General features: G+C 37.3%; 1 protein-coding gene across 1 annotated transcript in view; it reads left to right on the plus strand.

The window, feature by feature from the left end:
* DNAH12 (dynein axonemal heavy chain 12) overlaps window positions 1-27,061 on the plus strand; it is a 229,017-nt gene that overhangs the window by 32,352 nt on the left and 169,604 nt on the right. Inside the window, exons 8-17 of the mRNA XM_053669550.1 lie at window positions 453-611; window positions 838-1,033; window positions 2,403-2,591; window positions 3,359-3,515; window positions 4,496-4,587; window positions 11,013-11,191; window positions 16,672-16,807; window positions 24,733-24,858; window positions 25,999-26,133; window positions 26,457-26,650. Of these exons, the coding sequence (XP_053525525.1) occupies window positions 453-611; window positions 838-1,033; window positions 2,403-2,591; window positions 3,359-3,515; window positions 4,496-4,587; window positions 11,013-11,191; window positions 16,672-16,807; window positions 24,733-24,858; window positions 25,999-26,133; window positions 26,457-26,650 (1,563 nt within the window). The remainder of the gene's footprint in view (window positions 1-452; window positions 612-837; window positions 1,034-2,402; window positions 2,592-3,358; window positions 3,516-4,495; window positions 4,588-11,012; window positions 11,192-16,671; window positions 16,808-24,732; window positions 24,859-25,998; window positions 26,134-26,456; window positions 26,651-27,061) is intronic.

The following is a 27,061-nucleotide window of genomic DNA, read 5'->3' on the forward strand; positions in this document are numbered from 1 at the left end:
TTTTATTGACTCTAGAGAGAGAGGAAGGGAGGGAGAGAAAGAGGGAGAGAAATATGGATATGAGAGAGAAACTACAATCAGTTAACGTTTGCACGTGTCCCAGCTGGGGCCAAACCTGCAACCCAGGACTGTGCCCCAACAGGGAATCGAACTGCAACCTTTTGGTTAGCAGGATGATTTCCAACCAACTGAGCCACACTGACCAGGGCCAATGAAGTTAATTAAACATCTTTTTAAATGACCTCTGTTCTTTCTGCAGATAATGCACTTTCAAGATCTTGATGTATTTTTATTACATGCATATCTCCTAATGTTCCCATGGCTGATGACATTTCCCTCTACTCAGTTTCCTGTCTTTTCACTTTAATACTAATTTCATGTTATAAATATTATTTCTAAAGTTTAGAGTATATTGTTTGAGTCCTGTTTAATGTGGTGTATTGCTTTTCCAGAGGCCTGGATTATTCTAATCCTTGGCATTCTAGCTATGTGCAGACAAGAAGTCAAATATCAGCTAATTTACACATTGTTCATCCAATTATGAAAATGTTACTGGACATTGGTTATATGACATTTGCTAATACAGTTTTGCTGGACTTAACAGGAGTTAGGTAAAATATCATATTTATTAATAATTAACATTTAAAATTTTAATGTCTCCCATTTGAATCTTTATGTTTTTGACTATATAATTTTTTAAACTAATTGATAAATCTTCAGAACTTTTCTATAGATTTCAAAGAAGTTTTAATTTATTTTACTTGTTTTAGCAGTTGTATATTAAGACCAATATCTATCATTTGCTTTAAAATCATTTTAATTTTTTCTCACAAATAGAGCTAAAGGCCCAATTGATTGTGAATCATTGAAAAATGATCTATCAATACAAGCTAGAAAGGCAGAGGAGAAGATAATGAATACATGGTATCCAAAAGTTATAAGTCTTTTTACCAAGAAGGAAGCACTAGATGGCATTAAACCTGAAAAATTGGATGCATTTTATAACTGTGTTTCCACACTTATGTCAAATCAGGTAAATATGCTTTATGTTTTTAAATGATAATGATATTAAAATTAATTGATTATTTTAAATAAAAGTCTATTTAGATAGTGCTAAGTAATTATTTTAAAGTAAATTATGAAAAACATTTTGAGTATAATTTTATTTAAATAAATTAAGCAGAAAAATGGTTTATTGCTGAAGCAATCTAAATGAGAGGGAAGTCTAGAAGTATGTGTCAATATTCTGAATGATTACTGGGCTCATGTTTAAAGACTATAAACTAATTGTCTATACAAACTATCTTAGTAAACATATTTTTGAACATATGAAATTCCAAATTGATTAATTTTCATTTTGTTTTCAGTAAAATTTTGGTCAAAATGTTATTGATCATCTTTATATGAAAAACAGAAAGAGAATATCAATTTTATGCAAATATATTTATGGGCTCCTCAGATTTTTACTATTGTAGAAACACATTTCTAGAAAAATAATTTTGAATAAAAAAATTTCCTCGTGGGTGGTAAAGCTCTCCAAAGATTCCATGTATCTTTAAAGGGATAATATATATGTTGAAATATATTTAATACCTAGTATGTAACACTATAACTAATATACATTATTTGTTTTATCTTTATGCCCTTAAGAGCACTATGACCATTTGATAAGTAAAAAGATGAGGGGCATTTTGAAGATTATTTAGATCTTTATTTGTCTGCTTGAGTGAATGTCTAATAGTTGGTTCCTTATAAGAATGCATTATTCATACTCTGGTAACTTATTGTGCACATTTCTAAGTTCCGGTGGTTTCACCCTCATGTATTGGTATGCTGGAAATCTGATTCTTCAGATAAAACAGCAAACACAGTTCTGATTGGTAGTGTTTGCTAATTTCCATGGTGTAAATATTCCCACCGTGGTGATTTTTAAGCATCCAAGGGTTTAGTAACTTTCTCACAAAAATTTTAAATATGGAACAATTGGCTTTTGTGACAATAGCAGCCAGCTGTAGCTTTACCACTGTCCCTCATCCCATGTGCATGTCTCCCCATGAACCCTTAGCCTTGGATGTCAGGCCTCCTCTTCTCTCACTTTTCGCTGTGTTGTTTGGTCTTCTGAAATGTTTTCTGTACCAGGTTCAAGATCACTAGAGAACATGGAAGATTCTGAGTTTCCATCTTAAGATTGTTGATATTCTATAGAAAATTTAAAGTTTGCATATATTTTTCTATTTATTATTTTAGAATACATTTAGTAAGAACATATTGTGCTCAATGAACACAATTTTCAGGACTAAATGGATTGACAGAATGACTCAATTATAGACCATAAGTTCACTGATTTTAGTTGAAGGTTTAATTTTTACTTTCTAAAATAATAGTAATATGATATCATGCAGCTAAAGGATCTCTTAAAGAGGACTGTAGAAAGATTTGTAAACGTCTTTGACCAAGAAGATCAACAAGGGCTGCCAATATTTAAGATGGAATTGACATTTGATGATGATAAAATGGAATTTTACCCTACCTTTCAAGATTTGGAAGATATTGTTTTGGGTTTGGTAGAGCGAATAGCTGAAGCCCTGCAGGTATTATGTTGTCCTTACCTATCATATGTGAGAATTTGATATGGCTCTTCTTCAGAATTTTAAATTGAGTTGAAGCTTTATAAAATATTTATGTACACAAAATATTATAATTCTTTGTTTTATTTCCACTCTTTGTCATTTTATGTTTTTTTTAAAAAGATTTTATTTATTTATCTTTAGAGGGGAAGGGAAGAAGATAAGGAGAGAAACATCAATGTATGGTTGCCTCTCATGGGTCCCTTCTGGGAACTGGCCTGCAACCCAGGCATGTGCCCTGACTGGGAATCGAACCATGATTGTGTGGTTCGCAGGCCCGTGCTCAATCCACTGAGCCACACCAGCCAGGGCTATTTTTTTTAAAAAGTGTTTTCTCTTTGAGAAAGTCTCCTGGCTGAAGTTAATTTTTGTCCCTTAGGAGTTTTATTGTACAATAATTGCAGTGTTTTTGTGCATGTCTCATCTTCCCTAATGAGCTGTGAGCTACTTAAGTACTAGATTCAAGTTGTTTGTTTGTTTTTTCTAGAGCTTTCTAGTATAGTCACTTTGATATGGTAAATATTCAATAAATATTTATTGAATGATAGAGAACTAACCCGATGTAAGTTATATATTGCACTACAACCTATACAACTTTAAATAATTATTTGCATCAAGTTATCTTTTCTTGAGCAACTGAAATCTGAAAAGAATGTTAAAAAATATAAGATGTATACATAGAACAATAACGCAGATATTTATTTATAAAATGTTATTTTTCTTTATGTTAGAATGTCCAAACAGTACCCTCTTGGCTCTCAGGAACTTCAACAACTGTAAATCTTGACACAGAACTTCCTGAACATGTGTTACAGTGGGCTCTTGATACGCTGAAGGCAGCAGTGCATCGTAACTTAGAAGGTGCAAGACAACATTATGAGACATATGGTATATGCGACAAATATATTATACCTTTTTTATCATAAAAGAATCACACTTTATTTTTACTAGAATTTGGTCAGATATTTGCCATGTCTGGGGTTGCCATGAAAGAGCAGGGAGAGCCAGAAGTTAGCATGGACATAGATTTTGGCAGCATGAAGGATCAAATCTAAGAAACTAGAATTCTGTTGTATGGTCCAAAGAACCAATACTAACTGTAACAGGGTGATAAAGCCAAAGAGAAAGCAGAGATATTGGAATAAGGACAAAGCCAATTCCAGGGTGAAGGCAAGGTAAGGTCTAAGAATATTTGAAAAGATTGCAGCTCAGTTTTTTAAAAAAATTTATTTAGTTATTTTTCAAGTACAGTTTTCTTTTGTCAATTTCTCCCATCCCAGCCCCCCCTCCGCCCCGTCTCTCCACCTCCCTCTGCAGCTCAGTTTTATAGTCTTCTCAAGTGTATATAAGATCAGGATAGATAATTGTTGACATCCTCTTAAGCAAAACCTTTTATTAACTGCCTTATCTGTATTTCTAAGTTATTTTAAGATCATTACATACCCTATTATCTTTCATTTAAGTGATCTATGTTTCACCTGGTTTGCTGAAGTTCATTTTATTTTATTCTATCTAATAATGTATGTTCATACACTATTAGTAAAGATATTTAATTGAGCCCTTACTAGTGTGGCTCGGTGAATTGAGTGCCGGCCTGCAAATCAAAGGGTCTCTATTTCGATTCCCAGTCAGGGCACATGCCTGGGTTGCAGGCCAGGTCCCAGGTAGGGAATACACGAGAAGCAACCACACACTGATGTTTCTCTCTCTCTCTCCTTCCTTTCCCCTCTCTCTAAAAAAAAAATAAATAAAGTACTTAAAAATAATATTTAATTGAATAGGCTGCTTTATTCTATGATCATATAAAAAAGCACTTGATCGTTTTAAAAAGGTATTATTCAGATTTAAATTAGATTATTAATTTTCAGTTGAAAAGTATAATTGGCTTCTTGATGGCACTGCAGTTGAGCTGATAGAGACTTTTCAGGCAGAAGATCATACCTTTGATGAATACACAGAGGTGAGTCACAATTCTGTTTTTCATTAATGCCTTTTGAAATTTTAAAATATAATGTTTTTATTCTAGAAAATGTTTCTTTTTTTAAATTATTTTATTGTTGTTCAAATACAGTTGTCTGCATTTACCCCCCCACCACTCACCCCCCACCAGCCATCCCAACGTCCCTCCCCTGATTCACCCCCACCTTGGTTTTGTCCATGTGTCCTTTATAGTTGTTCCTGAAAACCCTCCCCACTTTTCCCCCAAGTGTCCTCTTCCTCCTCCCCTCTCATTACTGTCAGATTGTTCTAAATTTCACTGTCTCTGGTTATATTTTGCTTGCTTATTTGTTTTGTTGATTAGGTTCCACTTAAAGGTGAGATTATATAGTATTTGTCTTTCACTGCCTGGCTTATTTCACTTAGCATAATGCTCTCCAGTCAATCCATGCTGTTGCAAAGGGTAGGCACTCCTTTCTTTCTGCTGCACAGTATTCCATCATGTACATGTACCATAGTTTTTTTATCCACTCATTTACCAATGGGCACTTGGGTTGCTTCCAGCACTTGGTTATTGTAAATTGTGCTGCTATGAACATTGGGGTGCATAGGGTCTTATGGATTAGTGTTTTATGGTTCTTAGGATATAATCCCAGCAGTGGAATTGCTGGGTCAAAAGGCAGTTCCATTTTTAGTTTTTTGAGGGAATTCCATACTGTTTTCCACAGTGGCTGCACCAGTCTGCATTCCCAGCAACAGTACACTAGGGTTCCCTTTTCTCCACATCCTCCCCAACACTTGTTTGTTGATTTGTTTATGATGGCCATTCTCATCGGTGCAAACAGGTATTTCATTATGGTTTTAATTTGCATCTCTCTGATAGCTAGTGATACTGACTGAGCATCTTTTCATGTGTCTCTGGACCCTGTATGTCCTCCTTGGAGAAGTGTCTGTTCAAGTCCTTTGCCTATTTTTTAATTGGGTTGCTTGTCTTCTTAGAGTAGAGTGGTGTGAGTTCTTTATATATTTTGGAGATCAAACCCTTCTCTGAGGTATCGGTGGCAAATATGTTTTCCCATATGGTTGATTCTCTTTTCATTTTAATGCTGTTTTCTTTAGCTGTGCAGAAGCTTTTTATTTTGATGAGATCCCATTTGTTTATTATTTCCTTTATGTCCCTTGTTCTAGGAGACATATCAGTGAAAATATTGCTGCATGAAATAACTGAGATTTTCCTGCTTATGTTCTCCTCTAGGACTTTAATGGTGTCATGACTTATATTTAATCTTTTATCCACCTTGAATTTATTTTGGTGTATGGTGTAAGTTAGTGCTCAAGTTTCATTTTTTTGCTTGTAGCTGTCCAGCTCTCCCAACACCATTTGTTGAAGAGACCATTTGTACTCCATTTTATGTTGCTGCCCCCCTTTTTAAATATTAGTAGACCATAGAGACTTGGGTTTATTTCTGGACTCTCTGTTCTGTTCCATTGTTCTATGTGCCTGTTTTTATGCCAGTACCAGGCTATTTTGATTACTGTGGCCTTGTAATACAGTTTAGTATCAGGCATTGTGATACCTCCTACTTTGCTCTTCTTTCTCAAAATTGCAGCAGCTATTTGAAGTCACTTATGGTTCCATATAAATTTTCGAAGTGTTTATTGTATGTCTGTGAAATATGCCATTAGTACTTTATAGGTATTGCATTGAATCTGTAAATTGCTTTGGGTAGTATGGACATTTTGATGATGTTAATTCTCCTGATCCATGAACACGGTATATGTTTCCATTTGTTTGTGTCTTCCTTGATTTGTTTCTTCAGTGCTGTGTAGTTTTCTGAATATAGGTTTATTACCTCCTTGGTTAGGTTTATTCCCAGGTATTTTAGTTTTCTTGTTGCTATATCAAATGGGATTCCCCCCCACCCCCGCCGATTTCTGCTTCTGCTGTTTCATTGTTGGTACACAAAAATGCCTTGGATTTCTGGATATTGACTCTGTATCCCACTGTTTTGTCAAATTCATTTATTAGGTTGAACAGTTTTTTTTGGCACAGTCTATAGGATTTTCTAGGTCTACTATCATATCATCTGTAAACAAAGACAGTTTTATTTCCTCCTTTCTGATTTGGATGCCTTTTATTTCCTTTTCTTGTCTGATAATTATGGCTAAAACTTCCAATACTATATTGAATAGAAGTGGCGAAAGTGGACAACCTTGTCTTGTTCCTGATTTTAGTGGAAAAGATTTTAGTTTTTGCCCATTGAGTATGATGTTGCCTGTAGGTCTCTCATATATGGCCTTTATTATGTTGAGGAATGCTCCCTCTATTCCTACTTTGCTGAGTGTTTTATCATAAATGGGTGCTGTGCCTTCTGAAATGTTTTTTTTTCCACATCTATTGATATGATCATGTGATTTTTGTCTTTGCATTTGTTTATGTGATGTATTACATTTATTGATTTGCAAATATTGTACCACCCTTGCATCCCTGGGATGAATCCCACTTGGTCATGGTGTATGATGTTTGTAATGTATTGCTGGATGTGGTTTGCCAATATTTTGTTGAGTATTTTAGATTCTGTTTATCAGTGATATTGGCCTATAGTTTTCTTTCTTTGTTGTGTCTTTATCTGTTTTTGAGATTAGGATGTTGCTGGCTTTATAAAAAGAGTCTGGGAGTTTTTCATCTTCTTAGATTTCTTGGAATGGTCTGTGAAGGATAGGGGTTAGCTCTTTCTTAAATGCTTTGTAAAATCCTCCTGTGAAACCATCCAATCCAGGGCTTTTGTGTGCTGGGACTTTTTTCATTACTGCTTCAATTTCATCAGCTGTTATTGGTCTGATCAGGCTTTCTGCAGCTTCTTCATTCAGTTTTGGAAAATTACATTTTTTTCCTAGAAATTTGTCCATTTCACCCAGGTTTTCAAATTTCTTGGCATATAGTTTTTTCTAGAATTTCTTACAATCCTTTGTATTTCTGTGGTATCGGTTGTAATCTCTCCTCTTTAATTTCTGATTCTATTTATTTGAGTACCCTTTTTATCTTGAAGAATCTGCTTAAAGGCTTGTTGATTTTGTTTATCTTTTCAAAGAACCAGCTCCTGGATTTATTGATCCTTAGAATTGTTCTTTCAGTCTCTGTGTCATTTAATTCTGCTCTGATCTAGGTTATTTCCTCCCTTCTACTTGCTCTGGGCTGTCTTTGTTTTTGTTCCTTCAGTTCTTGTAGAGGTAAGGTTAGGTTGTTTATTTGAAATGTTTCTATCTTTTCTAGGTAGGCCTATATTGCTATGAACTTCTCTCTCAGGACTGCCTTCCCTGTTTCCCACAAGTTTTGGATTGTTGTGAGTTCATTTTCATTTGTTTCCAGGAACTTTTTGATTTCTTCCTTGATCTCATTCTTAATTCATTCATTGTTTAATAGCATGCCATTCAATCTCCATGAATGTGAGTGTTTTTGAGTTTTTTCCTTGAGGTTTCTGGTTTTAGTCCCTCGTGGTCTGAGAAAATATTTGATATTATTTCAATTGTCTTGAATTTGCTGATGTTGGTTTTGTGTTCTCTCATGTGGCCTATCTTTGAAAATGTTCCATGTGCATTTGACAAGACTGTATATTTTTCTTCTTTGGAATGAAAAGTTCTATATCTATCAGTTAAGTCCATTTAATCTAGGACATTGTTCAATGCCACAATATCTTTGTTAATATTTTGTTTGGAAGATCTATTCATTTTTGACAGTGAGGTTTTTAAATCCCCTACTATAATTGTGTTTCTGTCAATATCTTTCTTGAAATCCTCCAAAATTAAAAAAATATATTTGGGTGCTCCTCTGTTGGGTGAAGAGTATATGTTTATAATGTTTATATCTTCTTGATGGATTATTTGGTAGAGTATTATGAAGTGACCTTTTGGGTCTCTTTTTATGGCTGTTATGTTGAAGTTTATTTTGTCTGATATGAATAGATATTCTTCATTTTTTAACTTTATTCTGTTTTGTTCAATTATAGTTGTTTCAATTTTATCCCCTTTGCCCTCCTCCATCCCACCCCAACCCAACCCCTCCTCCCATAGTCCCTCCCTACCCTATTGTCCATGTCCATGAATCATTCATACATGTCCTTTGACTACTTTCTTACCATTCTTACCACCATTCCTCTGCCCCCTTTTCCTCTGGCAGTTGTCATTCTGTTCCCTATTTCCATGTTTCTGGTTCTGTTTTGCTTAGAACCAGAGACATTAGTTTATTTTGTTCATTAGATTCCTCTTATAAGTATTATCCTTAAGAATCCTGAAACACTAATTCAGAAGAACTTATGCACCTTGATGCAGCACTATTTATAGTAGCTTAGTATTAGGAACAGCCTAAGTACCTATAAGTAGATAAATGGGCTAAAAAATTGTAGTTTATCTACACAATGGAACACTTATGCAGACGAAAGAAACAAGGAATTCTTATCCTTTGCAACAGCATGGATGGAACTGGAGACTATTATGCTAAGTGAGATAAGCCAGTTGGTGAAAGACAAATACTTCTTAATTTTTAATATGGATGCCTCATATTTATTTTTCTTGCCTAATTCCCCTGGTTAGTTCAATATTGAGTGGAAGTGTTGAGAGAGGATATCTTTACCTTACTCTAGATCTTAGGGAAAGCATTAATTTAAAAAAAACCATTAAGTATAATGTCAGTTGTAGATTTATCCTATATACTCCTTATCAAGTTGAGGAGTATCTAGGATGAGGAGTTACCATATTAATGTGATACTCCTTATCATGTTATCTTCTATTCCTATTCTGTGAAGTGTTGGTTGTTAACATAAGGGTTGAAGTTTGCTAAATGCTTCTTCTGCCTCTATTGAGATGATTATGTATTAATATATTCTAATTTACATGCTTTTTACCTTATTCCACTTTTATGTGTTTATAAAATTATATTATAAATTCATAGTTTGCAAAACAAGATATGGTATATTCTCTTTTATTTGTATCTTGTCATGTATCTCAATATAAGGCTGTGTATAGAGTAGGCACAATAAATTTTCTATGAGCTAACAGCTAAACTTTTTGTGGTCTTTGCCATAACTTGTACTATCTATAAACCCTAAATCTCTAGGCTGAGCATATGTTTCATTGGGCTTTACAATGACTTTTTCCTTAGGTCTAGTATTTTCTGTGAAATTTTCTGGAATATTATAATTTTTGGATGATATATTTAACTATTTAAAAATTTATTTTTAGGTTTAGTAATATATCCCTGCATTTCTTTGTCAATACTAGACATACTGTAATTGTGGTTTATAAACCATATTTTGCATATGGTTGTAGTTTAATAGAGCATAAAACTCCATTGTATTGATATACCATTTTTTTCTACAGTAAATGGATATTTTCATTGTTTTCAATGTGCCATATTTTCTTTGATCCAGCCCATTTTCTTTTCCATATCTGTTAATTACATTTCAGAAAACCTGGATGATTAGTTGAGAATAAGAAAACATCTATTCTCTTTTTTCCAGTACCATCAGCTCTATCTACTCTCTGGTATTTTTCCAACCAAGAGCCAAACAAATGTTCAATAGTCATTGAATTAATTCATATCCTCAGCTCCCTTAAACATTGAAAGCTTTAAGCCCAACCCACAAAATACTGGAGACAGAAAAATAGGGTAGCTTTGAGAGAAAGGGAAGTAAAGGGAAAGTATCTTTAAGGAATTAAAAACGAAATAGGGTATTTTGGTAGTGGGTAGATATTGGGTGAGTAAGAAGGTAGAGAGGCAACATTAAAGATGGATTGTGGAATTAAGTAAAAGTTGTCCAAAGCTGACAGGTATGTTTTAGTTTCAGAAAATGCAACATAACTTGTTAGTTTTTTTCCATATTCCTTTGTTTAATTTTGAAAAACTATCCCAGTATCTGGTTATTAAGAATGTATAAATTTCAATATCTGGGATCTTTGTAATGGCAGAACACAATGTTTTTCTACTGCATTGTATTGACCAAAACCAAAAATTTTTTATACATATTTCTTTTCCTAGAGATTGAATTAGAATCTTCAGTGAGGTATCAATAATAGCACAAACAAGTACTTGTCAGCTACACAAATTGCCACATAATATAGATTTGTTTCTAAACAGAGAGATGAGTTGACTTTGGGGATAGTTTTTTTTGTATCAGTAATTACTGATGGAAATTTTACTTCCTGAAATTTTTAGATATTAATGCTGTAAATGGCACCATATTCAATATTTACTGATAGATTGGCAAATTTTTTAGTGAAAGGATAGGTGAAAAAAAGATTTATGCACACAAAGGGAAAATTTTAATCACTTAGCAAAAATAAATGAGTTTGTATTTATATTTTATAGAATTAAAAAGTTAACCATAATACTATACAAAACACTGATTAATTAAAATGCTAAACCTTTTTTTGTTATAAATTTTTTTTAAGCTTGTAGGAAGATTTTCCACTCTTGCCTCAGAAATAATGCTTTTGCCTCAGTGGGTTCATTTCCCTATGGTTCGTTTGGATTGTGAAGATTTGAAGACAGGCCTAACAAATAAAGCAAGAGCCTTTGCAAATATATTATTAAATGACATAGCTTCAAAACATAGAAAAGAAAATGAATGGTAAGTAGAATTAATTGCCAAATCTTAGAATTATCAGGCTAAAAGGAATATTTTGCTAATAATAACTCTTGTTTAAAAACAAAAGATTAAAATATTAGTAGTACTTACTACTTTTTCTCCATAGCTGCCTCTCAGGGAGGTTTCTTTGTAGAAGCATTCGTTCAGTTTCGTTTTGTTTGACACTGTTTCAGGCTAGTTTTGAGGTAACATAGTATTAAAAAAGAAGAAGAAATTGAAATAAACCGGTATTTGGACACAGGTTGTGTGAAAATGGAAAGATCATAGACATTCAATGATATTGGGAATATCTGGAATTATTCCTGACCCCAGTATTTACATGTTATGTCACCTAGCTTTTCTCATTTCCAAAATGGACACATAATACCTACTTTGTAAGGCAGCTATGAAGTTGGATTAATAAATTTGTGACCCAACAGCTGAATGTGTTTATGTGCCATTGCTTACTTCACAGTTTGGTTTGTCATCTGTGTGGGCTACCGTGCTCTCATTTTGTTTGCCTGCTTTTCTTTTGCTTCAGTGTGTCTCCCTAAAACACTCAGATGCTGCTCTAGCAGGAAGAAAACACCCCCAACACTATCATACATCTTTTTTGCACTATCTACTTTAACACATACTTTCTACATTTTTGATAAAAATAAAATTAAAAAAGAATACCCAGGGGGAAAAAATAAGTAACTATCAAGCCCTACATGATCTCACTCCTGCTTACCTCCCCAACTTTATTCTTTTTCATTCTTTTTTACTTATTTATAATTTTTATAATATATTTTATTGATTATACCATTATAGTTGTCCCATTTCCCCCCTTCATTCCACTCCACCCTGCATACCCCTCCTACCCACATTCCCCCCCTTTCATTCATGTCCATGTTCTTTAGCTTCTTCATTTCCCACACTACTCTTGCCCTGTCCCTGTCCATTTTCTCCCCACCATCTATGCTACTTGATCTCTGCACTTTCTCCCCCATTGTCCTCCTCCCACTCCCCTGTTGCTAACCCTCCATGTGATCTCCATTTCTGTGGCTCTGCTCCTGTTTTAACTGTCCACTTAGTTTGCTTTTGTTTTAGGTGTGGTTGTTAATGACTGTGAGTTTGCTGTCCTTTCACTGTTCATCTCTTTTATCTTCTTTTTCTTAGATAAGTCCCTTTAACATTTCATATAATAAGGGCTTGGTGGTGATGAACTCCGTGAACTTGACCTTATCTGAGAAGCACTTCATCTGCCTTTCCATTCTAAATGAAAGCTTCACTTTGTAGAGCAATGTTGGATGTAGGTCTTTGGATTTCATGACTTGGAATACTTCTTTCCAGCCCCTTCTTGCCTGTAAGGTCTCTTTTGAGAAATCAACTGACAAGTCTGATGGGAACTCCTTTGTAGGTGACTGTCCCCTTATCTCTTGCTGCTTCTAGGATTCTCTCCTTCATTTCAATCTTGGCTAATGTAATTATGATGTGCCTTGGTGTGTTCCTTCTTGGGTCCAGCTTCTTTGGGACTCTCTGAGCTTCCTGGACTTCCTGAAAGTCTATTTCCTTTGCCAGATTGGAGAAGTTCTCCTGTATTATTTGTTCAAATAAGGTTTCCACTTGTGGCTGTTCCTCTTCCCCTTCTGGTACCCCTATAATTCGGATGTTGGGACATTTAAAGATGTCCTGGAGGTTCCTAAGCCTCTCCTCATTTTTTTGAATTCTTGTTTCTTCCTTCTTTTCTGTTTGGTTGTTTCTTTCTTCCTTCTGAGCCACTCCATTGATTTGATTCGTAGTTTTCTTCCCATCAGTATTGGTTCCTTGTGCATGTTCCTTCATTTCACTTAGTGTAGCCTTCCTTGTTTCATCTAATTTGCGACCAAAGTCAACCAGTTCTGTGAGCATTCTGATCACCAGTGTTTTGAACTGTGCATCTGATAGGTTGGCTATCTCTTGGTCACTTAAAAGTATTGGCTCTGGGGTTTCGATTTGTTCTTGTTTGAGCCATAATTTTTTAGTTTTGTTGCGCCTGTTTCATAGTGAGGGGCAGAGCCTTAGGTGTTTACCAGGGCGGGGCAACTCACCTCACTGGGTTGTGATCCTGTATGTGGGGGCAGGGTCAGAGAGGGAATATTGGTGCTTGCTCCACTTTCTGTTGGATTTCAGACCCCTGTGCTGCTTCCCACAAGCAAATTGGGCCCTTCTGGTGCTGGTTCCCAGATGGGTGGGTTTGTGTATGTTGTAGGACCCTGTGGGTCTCTCCAAGGAACTCTCCTGTGATGCTGGGAGTCTCTCCTGGCACCTTTTCAATTGGTGCTTTTGGCTTTATTTCCTTTGCTGGGGCCCTAGGTTGCATGGTCTGTCTCACTGCCCGTTTTTCCCTAGTTTATCTGCATGCAAGTACGTGATTGTGGTCAGCCAACCACCTTTCATGCTCTGTTCCTTTTCTCTCTGCACCCGAGGTCTGCTAGTTCTGTGCTGCCTGTGCTCCCAGGTTTGGGAGCCACAGGAAAAGCCACTGACTTTTCCTGCTGCAACCCATCCCAACAGGAGACTGACTCCGCCCATCTAACAGGTCTGGTTGAATGGTTGCCAGACTTCCGTATAGTTCGACTTTCTGTCTGTTCTGGTTGTGTTTTTGTTTCTAAATCTTGTTGTCCTTAATTTTGGTTGTGCGAGGAGGCATAGTGTTTCCACCTATGCCTTCATCTTGGCCAGAAGTCCTCCCCAACTTTATTTTATATCTTCATTTTTGTATTCATGTTGGCCTGCTTGCCATTCCTGGAATATGCCAACCTCATTGCTACCTCAGGTTGTTTAACTTGCTTCTTTTTCATCTTGGAGGCTTTTCCCTGATATGTGCAGGACTCACTGTTTTCTTTTCTTATATTCACTATCACCTCCCTAAACAGTTCTTCCCTGACCACTCTATATAAATAGTGGTCTTTTCTCTACACTCCGTAAATCTTTATCTTGCTTTCTTTTTCTTCATAGAACTTTTTACTACCTATTGTTGTGCTATATATTTATATGCATTGTCTCTCAACTTGAATGTAAGCTTTATGAGAGAAAGGATTTGATCTTTAGCTGTGATAGCTCCCCTGCTTAGAACTTTGCTTAGCATATTGTAGATACTCATTTATTAAATTAATGAAGTATGTTTACCACATAATAGAAATAAAATGCCTGCATAAGCTAAGTTTATTTTTTAAAATTACTTACTTGTTTTATAATTTGGTTTTGTGTGAGGTTTTTGATATTTCTAGTAATGGCATGACAATACAGATATTGCAAAGCACAGGGAAAAAGTTACAAGAAATGTACCTTTAGTTTAGCAAGTGAATATAAGATATCTATTCTTATATACTCAGGATACTCTAAGAGAATTGTAGATTTTAAAAAATGTATACAAGAGTTTGATCTTTTTCTGTACTCTACTGCTATGTTTCACAAGAGGCACTAATAATAATAATGATAAAACTAATAATTACATTAACAATTACAGTTATTAGGAAATGAGAGTGTATTCTGTACTAGGCCCTTTTAGATTCATTATTATATTACAACAATCTGGCAAGATGAATGTTAATAATTTTATTTTATAGATATGGAAACTAAACCTCAGATATTTGCCTAAGTTCACAATGCTAGTAACAGCTAAGGCAGGATTTAGAGTTAGGGTTGCCTGATCAAAAGTATGCTCTATGGGTCCCAGCGACAGGAGGCAGCAGAGAGGGCCGCCATTTCCCGGCTCTGACCCCGCCCCCACATAGAGCGTCACAACCCAGCGACCTGAGCAACCCTACCCTGGTGAACACCTAAGGCTTCACTACTCACCCCGCGGCAGGAAGCAGGAAAGGGGGATGCCATTTCCCCACTCTGACCCCACCCCCACATACAGCAGTCACAACGCAGCGACCCCGCCCTGGAGGCCCCGCCCCGCCCCTAAGGCTTTGCTCCTCATACTTAATGGGTGCGAACAGACCAAAAATGGCTCAAGAAGATCTCAAAGCCCCGGAGCCTATAACTCTAAGCAACAAAGAAATAGCAAAACTTTCAGATGCACAGTTCAAAACACTGGTGATCAGGATGCTCACAGAACTAGTTGATTTTAGTCACAAATTAGAGGAACATATGAAGGCTAAACTAATTGAAACAAATGGCAATGCACAGGAAACCAATAGTAATGGAAAGGAAACTGGGACTCAAATCAATGGAGTGGACCAGAAGGAGGAAAAAAATGACCAACCAGAAAAGAATGAAGAAACAAGAATTCAAAAAAATGAGGAGAGACTTAGGAACCTCCAGGACATCTTTAAATGCTCCAACATCCAAATTGTAGGGGTACCAGAAGGGTACCCCACCAGTGGAAACCTTATTTGAACAAATAATAAAGGAGAATTTCCCCAATCTGGCAAAGGAAATAGACTTCCAGGAATCCAGGGAGCTCAGAGAGTCCCAAAGAACTTGGACCCAAGAAGGAACACACCAAGGCACATCATAATTATATTAGCCAAGATTGAAATGAAAGAGAGAATCCTAGAAGCAGCAAGAGCTAAGGGGACAGTCACCTACAAAGGAGTTCCCATCAGACTGTCAGCTGATTTCTCAAAAGAGACCTTACAGGCAAGAAGGGGCTGGAAAGAAGTATTCCAAGTCATGAAATCCAAAGACCTACAACCAACATTGCTCTATCCTGCAAAAACTTTCATTTAGAATGGAAAGGCAGATGAAGTGCTTCTCAGATAAGGTCAAGTTCACGGAGTTCATCACCACCAAGCCCTTATTATATGAAATGTTAAAGGGACTTACCTAAGAAAAAGAAGATAAAAAAGATGAACAGTGAAAGGACAGCAAATTCACAGTTATTAACAACCACATCTAAAACAAAAGCAAGCTAAAAGGACAGCTAGATCATGAGCAGAACCATAGAAATGAAGATCTCAAGGAGGGTTAGCAACAGGGGAGTGGGAGGAGAAGGGGGAGAAGGCACAGAAAATAAGTAGCATAGACGGTAGGTAGAAAATAGATAGGGGGAGGGCAAGAATAGTATGGGAAGTATAGAATCCAAAGAACTTGAGACACATGGTCATAAACTAAAGGGGGGGAATCGTAGGGGTGGGGGGGTGCAGGGTGGAGGGGAATGAAGGGGGGAATAGAACAACTGTAATGACATAATCAATAAAAGAAAAAAAAACAGTATGCTCTATGTTACACAGCTTCTCTGGGTACTCAAGAGAGTTGATGAGATCAATAAAAAAAAATAAATATACCATAATTTCACATGAAAATGTTAGCTTAATTTTATAGATGTTTGATGTATGCTGAGTTATATAGGTATGTTATGCTTGAATATTTTAACATATCTTAAGGAATTAACCAATTATTTTAGGATATCAAAGTTCCTATTTTATAGTAATCATAATAACTTACATTTATTGAGTATGATACAGCATTAGTTACCATAATTATAGTAAAGCAGAGTTTTATGTCAGTATTTGCAGTGAATTTGAAGCAATTAAAGAACATGCATTAAAAGTCCCTGAGACAACAGAAGAGATGATGGATCTGATCTCTTATGTAGAAAAAGCCCGGACAGTAGGAATTCAAGAATTGGTTTTAAGGATCAAGGTAAGAATAACTTAAAAAATTTTATCTATTTATCTATCAATCAATCTATCTATTATCTATCTATCTATCTATCTATGAGAGAGGGAAGGAAGGAGAAAGAGAGGGAGAGAAACATTGACATGTGAGAAAAAAATCAATCGGTTTCCTCTTGCACACCCCCAACTGGGGACCTGGCCTGCCACCCAGGCATGTACCCTGACCAAGAATCAAACTGACGCCCAACTTTTTGAGCCACACCCACCAGTCAGGGCAGAAGGTTTTAATTTACATATTTTAAAGTAGTTTTTATCATTGTGAAATATGATAAACACTGAAAATATATGAGACATACAGCTAAACAAATAGTTATAAAGTAAGCACCTATATTGCCAACCCAGGTCAAGAAATAGGATATTGCCAGCACCCAGAAGCACTCTGTGGATGACTGCATACTTCAACAAAATAAATAAAAATTTTTTCTTTATTTTTATTTTTTGATTTAATCTTTATTGTATTTTTTCATTACCATTTAGACCCTTCATAGCCCCTACCCCACCCCACAATCAGTTAAAGGTTTCTCAATCTTATTTATCTTTTCAAATAACCATGTCTTAGATTCATTGATCTTTTGTATCATTTTTTAAGATTGTATTTCATTTATGTCTTCTGTGATCTTTACTATTTCCTTCCCTCTTCTTACTTTGGACTTTGTCATTCTTTTTTAAGATCTTTTAATTGTGAATTTAGATCATTTATTTGAGCCCTTTCTTCCTTCCTTCCTTCCTTTCTTCCTTCCTTCCTTCCTTCCTTCCTTCCTTCCTTCCTTCCTCCCTCCCTCCCTCCCTCCCTCCCTCCCTCCCTCCCTCTCTTTTTCTCTCTCTCTCTCCCCCTCCCTTCCTCCCTTCCTCCCTTCCTCCCTTCCTCCCTTCCTCCCTTCCTCCCTTCCTCCCTTCCTCCCTTCCTCCCTTCCTCCCTTCCTCCCGAGTAAATTTCTCTTGTTTGCAGCAGCTGTTCTTACCAAGCACCAGCTTTTCACACAGCTCAACTCTGACCAATTTGGAGACTATCTGGGTCAGGGTCTGTCACAGCCCAACTCTTCTCCCTTCTCCAGGTATCACCTGGCTCCCCAATTTCTCTGGTAATGTCCTAACTGGTGACCCCAGTCCTAGTGGGGGGAACACCACCTCTGTGGGTCTCCCATGGCATTTTTATTCCTCCTAGCAACTTCAAGCATCCAGGTCTTTCCTGGTGTGGTGATGCCTTCCCTGACCTGGTAGGGGAGGGAGTTGAGTTACAATTGCTGATCTGGCCCTTCTCCAAAGCTCCTGCAGCAGCTGTCAACCCTGGCCCCAGGTTGTAGACTGCAGTAGCCTTGGTCCCTGCCCAGGTCCCAGGGACTTACTGTCCCAACACAATCTCCTTACTGTTTCTCAACTTCCTCCACAATTTTGGCTTCCAAACTTCATAAAAGCTGGAATTCCATTTGCTGCTCACTTCTGTTCTTCAGAAGATCAGCTAGGTGTCCCAGCTGGGTACACATCAAGTGGATTCAGCTCCCACCTACCTTGCCACCACCTTTAGTCTCTATTATATATATCTTAAACTAAACCCCTCAATTGCCTTTGAATCTGTATTTAAATTCTTAAAATTTATAGTATTGCACATGGATCAATGAAAGCTATAGAAGGTAAAGATATTAAAATTCTCTACTTCGGTAAATCTGTTGGTTTTAAAGCATTTTTTTCCATTAACCCCTAAACTCTTTGGGACAATTTTTGTACACTAAAGGCAGGCAGGAAAAGTGGTAATGTTACTTATTTTGCAAAACAAAATGAAAGATGCTAAAATCTTCATCAGCATTCAAAAATCAAATACATAAGAATTAAACATTTAAAATTCTTTTATTAGATCTTTATTGGATTTATTTTTTCATTTTTAAGTATTTTTATTGATTATGCTATTATGGTTGTCCCATTTCTTTCTCCCATTAATCCCCCTCAGCTCTGCACCCTCATCCCTCCAGCATTTCCTCCCTCTCCCGTAGCTCATGTCCATGGGTAGTACATATAAGTTCTTTGGCTTCTCCATTTCCTATACTGTTCTTAACCTCCCCCTGTCTATTTGGTACCTACAAATTATGCTTCTTATTCCCTATACCTTTTCCCACAATCTCTCCCCTTCCCTTCCTTGCTGATAACCCTCCATGTGATCTCCATTTCTGTGATTCTGTTCCTTTTCCAACTGTTTGCTTAGTTTGATTTTGTTTTTCTTTCTTTTTTTTTAAAAGATTTTATTAATTTATCTTTAGAGGGGAAGGGGAAGAGAGAGGGAGAGGGAGAGAAATATCAATATGTGGTTGCCTCTCATGTGTCCCCCACTTGGAACTGGCCTGCAACCCAGGCATTTGCCTTGACTGGGAATCAAACCACAATCGTCTGGTTCGCAGGCCTGCACTCAATCCACTGAGCTACACCAGTAAGGGCTTTTTTTTTTTTTTATGTTCAGTTGTTGGTAGTTATGAGTTTGTTGTCATTTTACTGTTCCTAGTTTTGATCATCTTCTTTCTCTTAGATAAGTCCCTTTAACATTTCATATAATATGAGCTTAGTGCTGATGAACTCCTTGAACTTGACCTTATCTGGGAAGCACTTTATCTGTTCTTCCATTCTAAGTGCTAACTTTGCTGGATAGAGTAATCTTGGAAGTAGGTTCTCTTCTTTCATGTTTTCAAATACTTCTGTCCAGCTTCTTCTTGCCCTCAAGGTTCCTTTTAAGAAACCAGCTGATAGACTTATGGAAACTTCTTTGTAGGTAACTGTCTCCTTTTCTTTTGCTTTTAATATTCTTTCCTTATCTTTAATCTTTTTTTATTTAAAAAAAATTTTTTTATTGATTATGCTGTTACAGTTGTTCTATTCCCCCCTTCATTCCCCTCCACCCTGCACCCCCCCCACCCCCACCATTACCCCCCCTTTAGTTTATGACCATGTGTCTCAAGTCCTTTAGATTCTATATTTCCCATGCTATTCTTGCCCCCCCCCTCATCTATTTTCTATCTACCGTCTATGCTACTTACTTTCTGTACCTTCTCCCCCCTTCTCCTCCTCCCACTCCCCTGTTGCTAACCCTCCATGAGATCTTCATTTCTATGTTTCCACTCCTGATCTAGCTGTCCTTTTAGTTTGCTTTCGTTTTAGGTGTGGTTGTTAATAACTGTGAGTTTGTTGTCCTTTCACTGTTCATGTTTTTTATCTTCTTTTTCTTAGGTAAGTCCCTTTAACATTTCATATAATAAGGGCTTGGTGATGATGAACTCCTTGAATTTGATCTTATCTGAGAAGCACCTTATCTGTCCTTCCATTCTAAATGAAAGTTTTGCTCGATAGAGCAATCTTGGTTGTAGGTCTTTGGATTTCATGACTTGGAATACCTCTTTCCAGCTCCTTCTTGCCTGTAAGGTCTCTTTTGAGAAATCAGCTGACAGTCTGATGGGGACTCCTTTGTAGGTGACTGTCCCCTTAGCTCTTGCTGCTTCTAGGATTCTCTCCTTCATTTCAATCTTGGCTAATGTAATGATGATGTGCTTTGGTGTGTTCCTTCTTGGGTCCAAGTTGTTTGGTACTCTCTGAGCTTCCTGGATTTCCTGGAAGTCTATTTCCTTTGCCAGATTGGGGAAATTCTCCTTTATTATTTGTTCAAATAAGGTTTCCACTGGTTCCTTTCCCCCTTCTGGTACCCCTATAATTCGGATGTTGGAGCATTTAAAGATGTCCTGGAGGTTCCTAAGACTCTCCTCATTTCTTTGAATTCTTGCTTCTTGACTCTTTTCTGTTTGGCCATTATTTGCTTTCTTCTGGTCCACTCCATTGATTTGAGTCCCAGTTTCCTTTTCATTGCTCTTGGTGTCCTGTGCAATTCCATTCATTTCAATTAGTTTCGCCTTCATATGTTTGTCCAATTTGTGGCTATAATCAACCAGTTCTGTGGGGATCCTGATGACCAGTGTTTTAAACTGTGTGTCTGAGAGTTTTGCTATTTCTTCATCGCTTAGATCTATGGGCTCTGGGGCTTTGAGATCTTGTGACATTTTTGGTCTGTTCTGGCCCTTTAAGTGTGAGAAGCGGTGCCTTGGACTCCCAGGTCGCTGGATTGTGACGCTGTATGTGGGGGCGTGGTCAGAGCAGGGAAATGGCAGCGCTCTCCGCCGCCTCCGCCGCTGCTGCTGCGGGGACCCCCGGGCCGGGTCCAACCGCCCACTCCCTCGCCTGTCTGCCCATGCGTGACCACAGTCGACACGCAGCACCGCTCCTCCCGCTGTCTCCCCCGCAGTCGCTCACCTGGTGGCTCGCTCGGTTGCTCACTAGGTCCAACCCTGCGCCTGGATCCGCACGTCTGGACGCTGCGCCGGAGTCCGTCTGACCGAGACCTCCTGTGCAACCCCGCTTCACCAGGCGCTGGTTTCGCCCCTTACCAGTCAGGCTGAAGAATTTGTTGTTAATGGACTTCCGAAAAGTTCAATTTTCTGTGTTCTGGCTGTGTTTTCTGATGCTAATATTTAGTTGTCTCTAAACTTGGTTGTGTGAGAAGGCATGGCACATTCACCTATGCCTCCATCTTGGCGGAAGTCCTAATCTTTTTTTTTAAAATATATTTTATTGATTATGCCATTACAGTTCTATTTCCCCCCTTCACCCTGCACACCCCCTCCTCCACCATTTCCCCTTTTTAGTTTATTACCATGTGTCTCAAGTTCTTTAGATTCTATATTTCCCATACTATTCTTGCCCTCCCCCTGTCTATTTTCTACCTACCGTCTATACTACTTATTTTCTCTACCTTCTCCCTCCTTCCCCTCCTCCCACTCCCCTCTTGCTAAGCCTCCATGTGATGTCCGCTTCTATGGTTCCCCTCCTGATCTAGCTGTCCTTTTAGTTTGCTTTCGTTTTAGGTGTGGTTGTTAATAACTGTGAGTTAGCTGTTCTTTCACTGTTCATCTTTTTTAACTCCTTTTTCTTAGATAAATCCCTTTAACATTTCATATAATAAGGGCTTGGTGATGATGAACTCCTTGAATTTGATCTTATCTGAGAAGCACTTTAACTGCCCTTCCACTCTAAATGAAAGCTTTGCTCGATAGAGTAGTCCTGGATGTAGATCCTTGCCTTTCATGACTTGGAATACTTCCTTCCAGCCCCTTCTTGCCTGTAAGGTCTCTTTTGAGAAATCAGCTGAGACAGTCTGATGGGAACTCCTTTGTAGGTGACTGTCCCCTTATCTCTTGATGCTTCTAGAATTCTCTCCTTCATTTTAATCTTGGCTAATGTAATGATGATGTGTCTTGGTGTGTTCCTTCTTGGGTCCACCTTCTTTGGGACTCTCTGAGCTTCCTGGACTTCTGGAAGTCTATTTTCTTTGCCAGATTAGGGAAGTTCTCCTTTATTATTTGTTCAAGTAAGTTTTCCACTCGTGGCTGTTCCTCTTCCACTTCTGGTACTTCTATAATTCAGATGTTGGAGTGTTTAAAGATGTCCTGGAGGTTCCTAAACCTCTCCTCACTTTTTAAAATTCTTGTTTCTTCATATTTTTTTTTTGTTTGGTGTTTTTCTTCTTCCTTCTGGTCCACTCCCTTGATTTGAGTCCCAGTTTCCTTTCCATCACTATTGCTTTCCTGTGCATTTCCTTTCATTTCACTTAGTGTAGTCTTCATTTGTTCCTCTAATTTATGACTAAAATCAACCAGTTCTGTGAGCATCCTGATCACCAGTGTTTTGAACTGTGCATCTGATAGTTTGGCCATTTTCTTGGTTGCTTGGAATTATTGGTTCTGGGGCTTTGAGTTCTTCTTGAGCCATGTTTTGGTCTGTTCATGCCTGTTACATATGAGGAGCGGAGCTTTAGGTGTTCACCAGGGTGGGGCCACCCAGGTCGCTGGTTTGTGATGCTGTATGTGGGGTGGGGTCAAAGAGGGGCAATAGTGGTCCCCTCTGCTAATTTCTTCTGCTAGGGCCTGCGTGGTCTGTCTCACTGCTCACTGCTTCGCTGCTTTATCTGCACTCGAATGTGTGACCTCGGTCAACCTGCCACCTTTTGCCCTCACTGGGTCCTCTCCTTGGTACCCCACACCTGGGATCCACCCACGGCTGCCTGCATACCTGGGTTGGGGGATCTTTCCTGCCTCACCAGCTCCGCTGCTGGCTCTGCCCCTCTTACTGGTCTGGCTGAATGGTTTGTTGTTGTCGGACTTCTGTATAGTTCATTTTCTGTGTTTTGGCTGCGTTTTTTGTTACTAAACCTTTGCTTTCTTTAAACTTGGTTGTGCAAAGATGCACAGTGTTTCCACCTATGCCTCCATCTTGGCCGAAGTCCCTCTTATCTTTAATCTTGCATAACTTAATTATGATGTGTCTTGCTTTGTGCTTCCTTGGGTCCAACTTCTTTGGGTCTCTCTGGGCTTCCTGGATTTCCTGGAAGTCTATTTCCTTTTCCAGATTGGGGAAGTTTTCCTTCATTATTTTTTCAAATAAGTTTTCAATTTCTTGCTCTTCCTCTTTTCCTTCTGGCACACTTATGAGTCAGATGTTGGATTGTTTAAAGTTGTCTTGGAGGTTCCTAAACCTCTCCTCCTTTTTAAAAAATTCTTGTTTTTTTCATTCCGTTCTGATTAAATGTTTATTTCTCCTTTTGTTCCTAATCATTGATTTGAGTCCTGATTTCCTTCCCTTCACTGTTGTTTCCCTGTATGTTTTTCTCTATTTCACTTTGCATAGCCTTCACTTCTTCCTCTATTTTGCATCTGTACTCAGTCATTTTTGTGAGCATCCTGATTACCAGTGTTTTGAACTCTGCATGTTATAGGTTGGCTATCTCTTCCTTGCTTAGTTCTTTTCCTGGAGTTTTTACTTATTTTTTCATTTGGGCCATATTTCTTTGTCTCAGTGCACCTGTTATGTAGTCAGGAGCAGAGCCTTAGGCATTCACAGGGGTGGGGCAACCCACATTGCTGCGTTGTGGTGCTGTATGTAGGGGAAGGATCAAAGGGAATAATGCTGCTTTCTGGGCTCTCAACAGGCTTTCAGTCACTTCCCCTCCTACCTACAAGCCAGTCGGGCCCTCTAGTGCTGATTCCAGGGTGGGTAGGTTTCTGTATGTTCTAGGACCCTGTGGGTCTCTCCACAAACTCTCCTGTGGGACTTGGAATTTCTCCCACTGCAACACCCACAGATTTTTACAGCCAGAGTTTTTGAGGTTTTATTTCTCCACACTGGTACCTGGGTTTTATTTTCTGTCTCACTCTTCCTGCCTTATCCCCTTGTCACTGTTGGACTGCAGGTCTGCCACTCACTGTCTGACCAGCCCAGTCTGTCATGTTGGCGCATGTACTCTCTGCCCCAGCTGCTGATCTCTGGCCCTCCTACCAGTCTAGATGAATGTTTCTTTAACTCCTTGGTTGTCAGACTTCCATACAGTTCTATTTTCTGAAAGTTCTGGTTGTTTTTTGTTTTTAAATTTGTTGTCATTCTTTTGGCTGTGTGAAAAAGCAAAGCACATCTACCTATGCTTCCATTTTGGCTGGAAGTCTCATAAAAATTCCTTAAAATCAAAAGTAAAGCCTTACTGAACAGAAAGCTGCATATTTGGTCACCTTTTTTAGTCATGTATAAGAACGAATAAGAGTACCTTTATTTAAGTCATCTGCAAGTGAAAACTTTTAAAAAAGCTTTATTTTCTGTATAGAAGACTTGGATTGTGTGTTAAGAAGCCAAATTAACAAATACTGCAGCTACTGAAATACCCATCTGATTTGGGTGATATGAAATATCAATTAATAATCTAAGTCAAGTTGAAATTTGAATGAATATTAGAAATTGTTATTGGTTCTTCTCTTTTTCATATTGTGTTATATTTTCTACATGGTGTATATATTATACATGGAGTTTCTTTTGTAGGAATCCAAACGCCGAATGAGTTACTTTTTAGATGTTTTTCTATTTCCTCAAGAAGATTTAGCTTTGAATTCAGCTGTCCTTATGTGGCCTTGGAAAATTAATCCTATTTTTGATGAAAATGATGAGGTAAATATATTTTTACTATATATTTTATATTCTGACATTTTAAGCACTGTGTTTGTTTAATTGTCATACATACTTGATATCTACCTTTAAAAAGTAAGTGTATGTATCAATATGAGTTGTGGGCTAGCAACATTTTATAGCCCTTCAGGCTTAGGATGGGCTGTTAGGCTTAAATCACATGGTCTATTAAGAAGTGATACTAATCTTAAAAAACTCAGAAGTATTATATAACTTTTAAAAACTATTTTATCTATTCATTTCTAGAGGGAGGGGAAGGGAGGGTATTACAGAGGGAGGGAAACATCAGTGTGTGCTTGTGTCTTGTGCACCCCCAACTGGGGACCCAGCCTTCAGCCCAGGCATGTGCCCTGACTGGGAATTCGAACCAGTGACCCTTTGGTTCACAAGCTGGCACTCAGTCCACTGAGCCACACCAGCCAGGGTAGAAGTATTATATAACTTGTTAATAATAATAATAGTAAGCACTGTACTCAGGGCTTTCCAATTATTCAATCATTTAATATTTGCAAAAATCCCAGGTAATCTTATTTCTCCCATTTCATAGATGAGAAAAATATGTCTCAGAGAAGTTAAATAACCTGTGTAATATCACAGAGATAAGTAACAGAATCAGGGTCCTGAATATAATTTAGATTTTGAAGAAGTTCTAATGCAAACCAGTTTTTTCTAAATTGGGAAATGAGATGGTATAGTAATGAAAAGTCAGATAAACCAAAGTTTTAATCCAGGTTTTGACTTTAGTGATTTTATGACATTGGACATGCCTCTTAACCTCTATAAGCCTAAATTTCTTTATCTCTGAAATGACAATAATAGTACCTGTGGTAACATAAGTGTATTTTTGATAGTTCTTGAATGGTAGCTTTTTAATTATTATCTCAGAATTGGTTAAATAGTTACAATATTCAATTGATAAATAAAAATTGCTAGTCACTTTCATATCTATAAAAATTTGCTTGTGTGGTTTATTGCTCTTTGTATTTTAATATCAGTGTTTTATCTTTACACTCATTTTTATTTCATTAATAGTTATTATTACTATGCAAAGAATTAAGATTTCTGATGTGGTGCTTCCTTTGTAACAAAATAATTAACATGATTAAATTGTCTTTTATAAAGATCATTGAGACTGCTAAACATAAAAAAGAAAATGAGCTAATTGCTAAACGAGAGAAACTGATTTTGGAAATAGAAAAGGAATCACGCCGCATGGAGGAGTTTGCAGAATTTGCTGAACTGGACCGCATGCAGCAGGTGTGATAAATATGTGAGACAGTAGCTATGGCTGGCTCATGGGATGTGTTTACATAAGTTTGAAAATATAGAAAAACATGAGCTTACTATGGCAAAACAGAGGTTTGACCCAGTCCTAGAAATAATACTATTCCTGTGATCTTTTTGTGACTTGGTTTTATAAGATATAACCGTACTTTTTGCTGTATATCATAGTAATATTGTGAAGGTGATATTTAAAGTTTCTATATAAATGCAAGGACATAGTCTATGCAGTATTGTATAATCTTATTTTTATAAAATTACTTGTATATTTCTTGCGATAAAAAATTATTTGCTTTCAGTATGTGACCGATGTAAGACAACTACAAAAACGTATTCAGGAATCTGAAGAAGCGGTTCAATTTATTAATAAACAAGAGGAACTTTTCAAGTGGGAATTGACAAAATATCCTGAACTGGATAAATTAAAAGTTAACATTGAGCCCTATCAGAAGTTTTTCAATTTAGTTTTGAAGTGGCAACGAACAGAAAAACGGTAATTTCTGCTAGTGTAATAAAAATTAAGCAAATGATGTAAAATGATTCATAAGCAAATATATATTGATTTTTTGGCGGTGTTGGCTATTTAGAGTAGGAATTACGTGTTAATATAAAAGAGAACTAAGTGTCACATAGGAGAAGCATCAAATGTTTCTAAGGTATCACCTCAGTTTACTGACCCATATAATACCTAAAGTATAACTTGAGTTTTCCAGAAGTGGGTCATTTTTTAATAAAATTAATTAATTAATTTGATGAATGTTCACACAAAAAATTAGAAGCATGGAGTGAAATCTGCATTTTATTTGAACATTGTTAGTCATCCACTTATAGTTTGATACATCTTTTAGCCATGCAGCATAGCCGAGGTGATAGTTTTAATCTTGTTTCTTTACCATCAGTTCTA

Source organism: Artibeus jamaicensis, unplaced genomic scaffold, assembly GCF_021234435.1.
Source record: "Artibeus jamaicensis isolate MK-2021 breed Jamaican fruit bat unplaced genomic scaffold, CSHL_Jam_final contig_519, whole genome shotgun sequence".
Classification (NCBI taxonomy): Eukaryota; Metazoa; Chordata; class Mammalia; order Chiroptera; family Phyllostomidae; genus Artibeus; species Artibeus jamaicensis.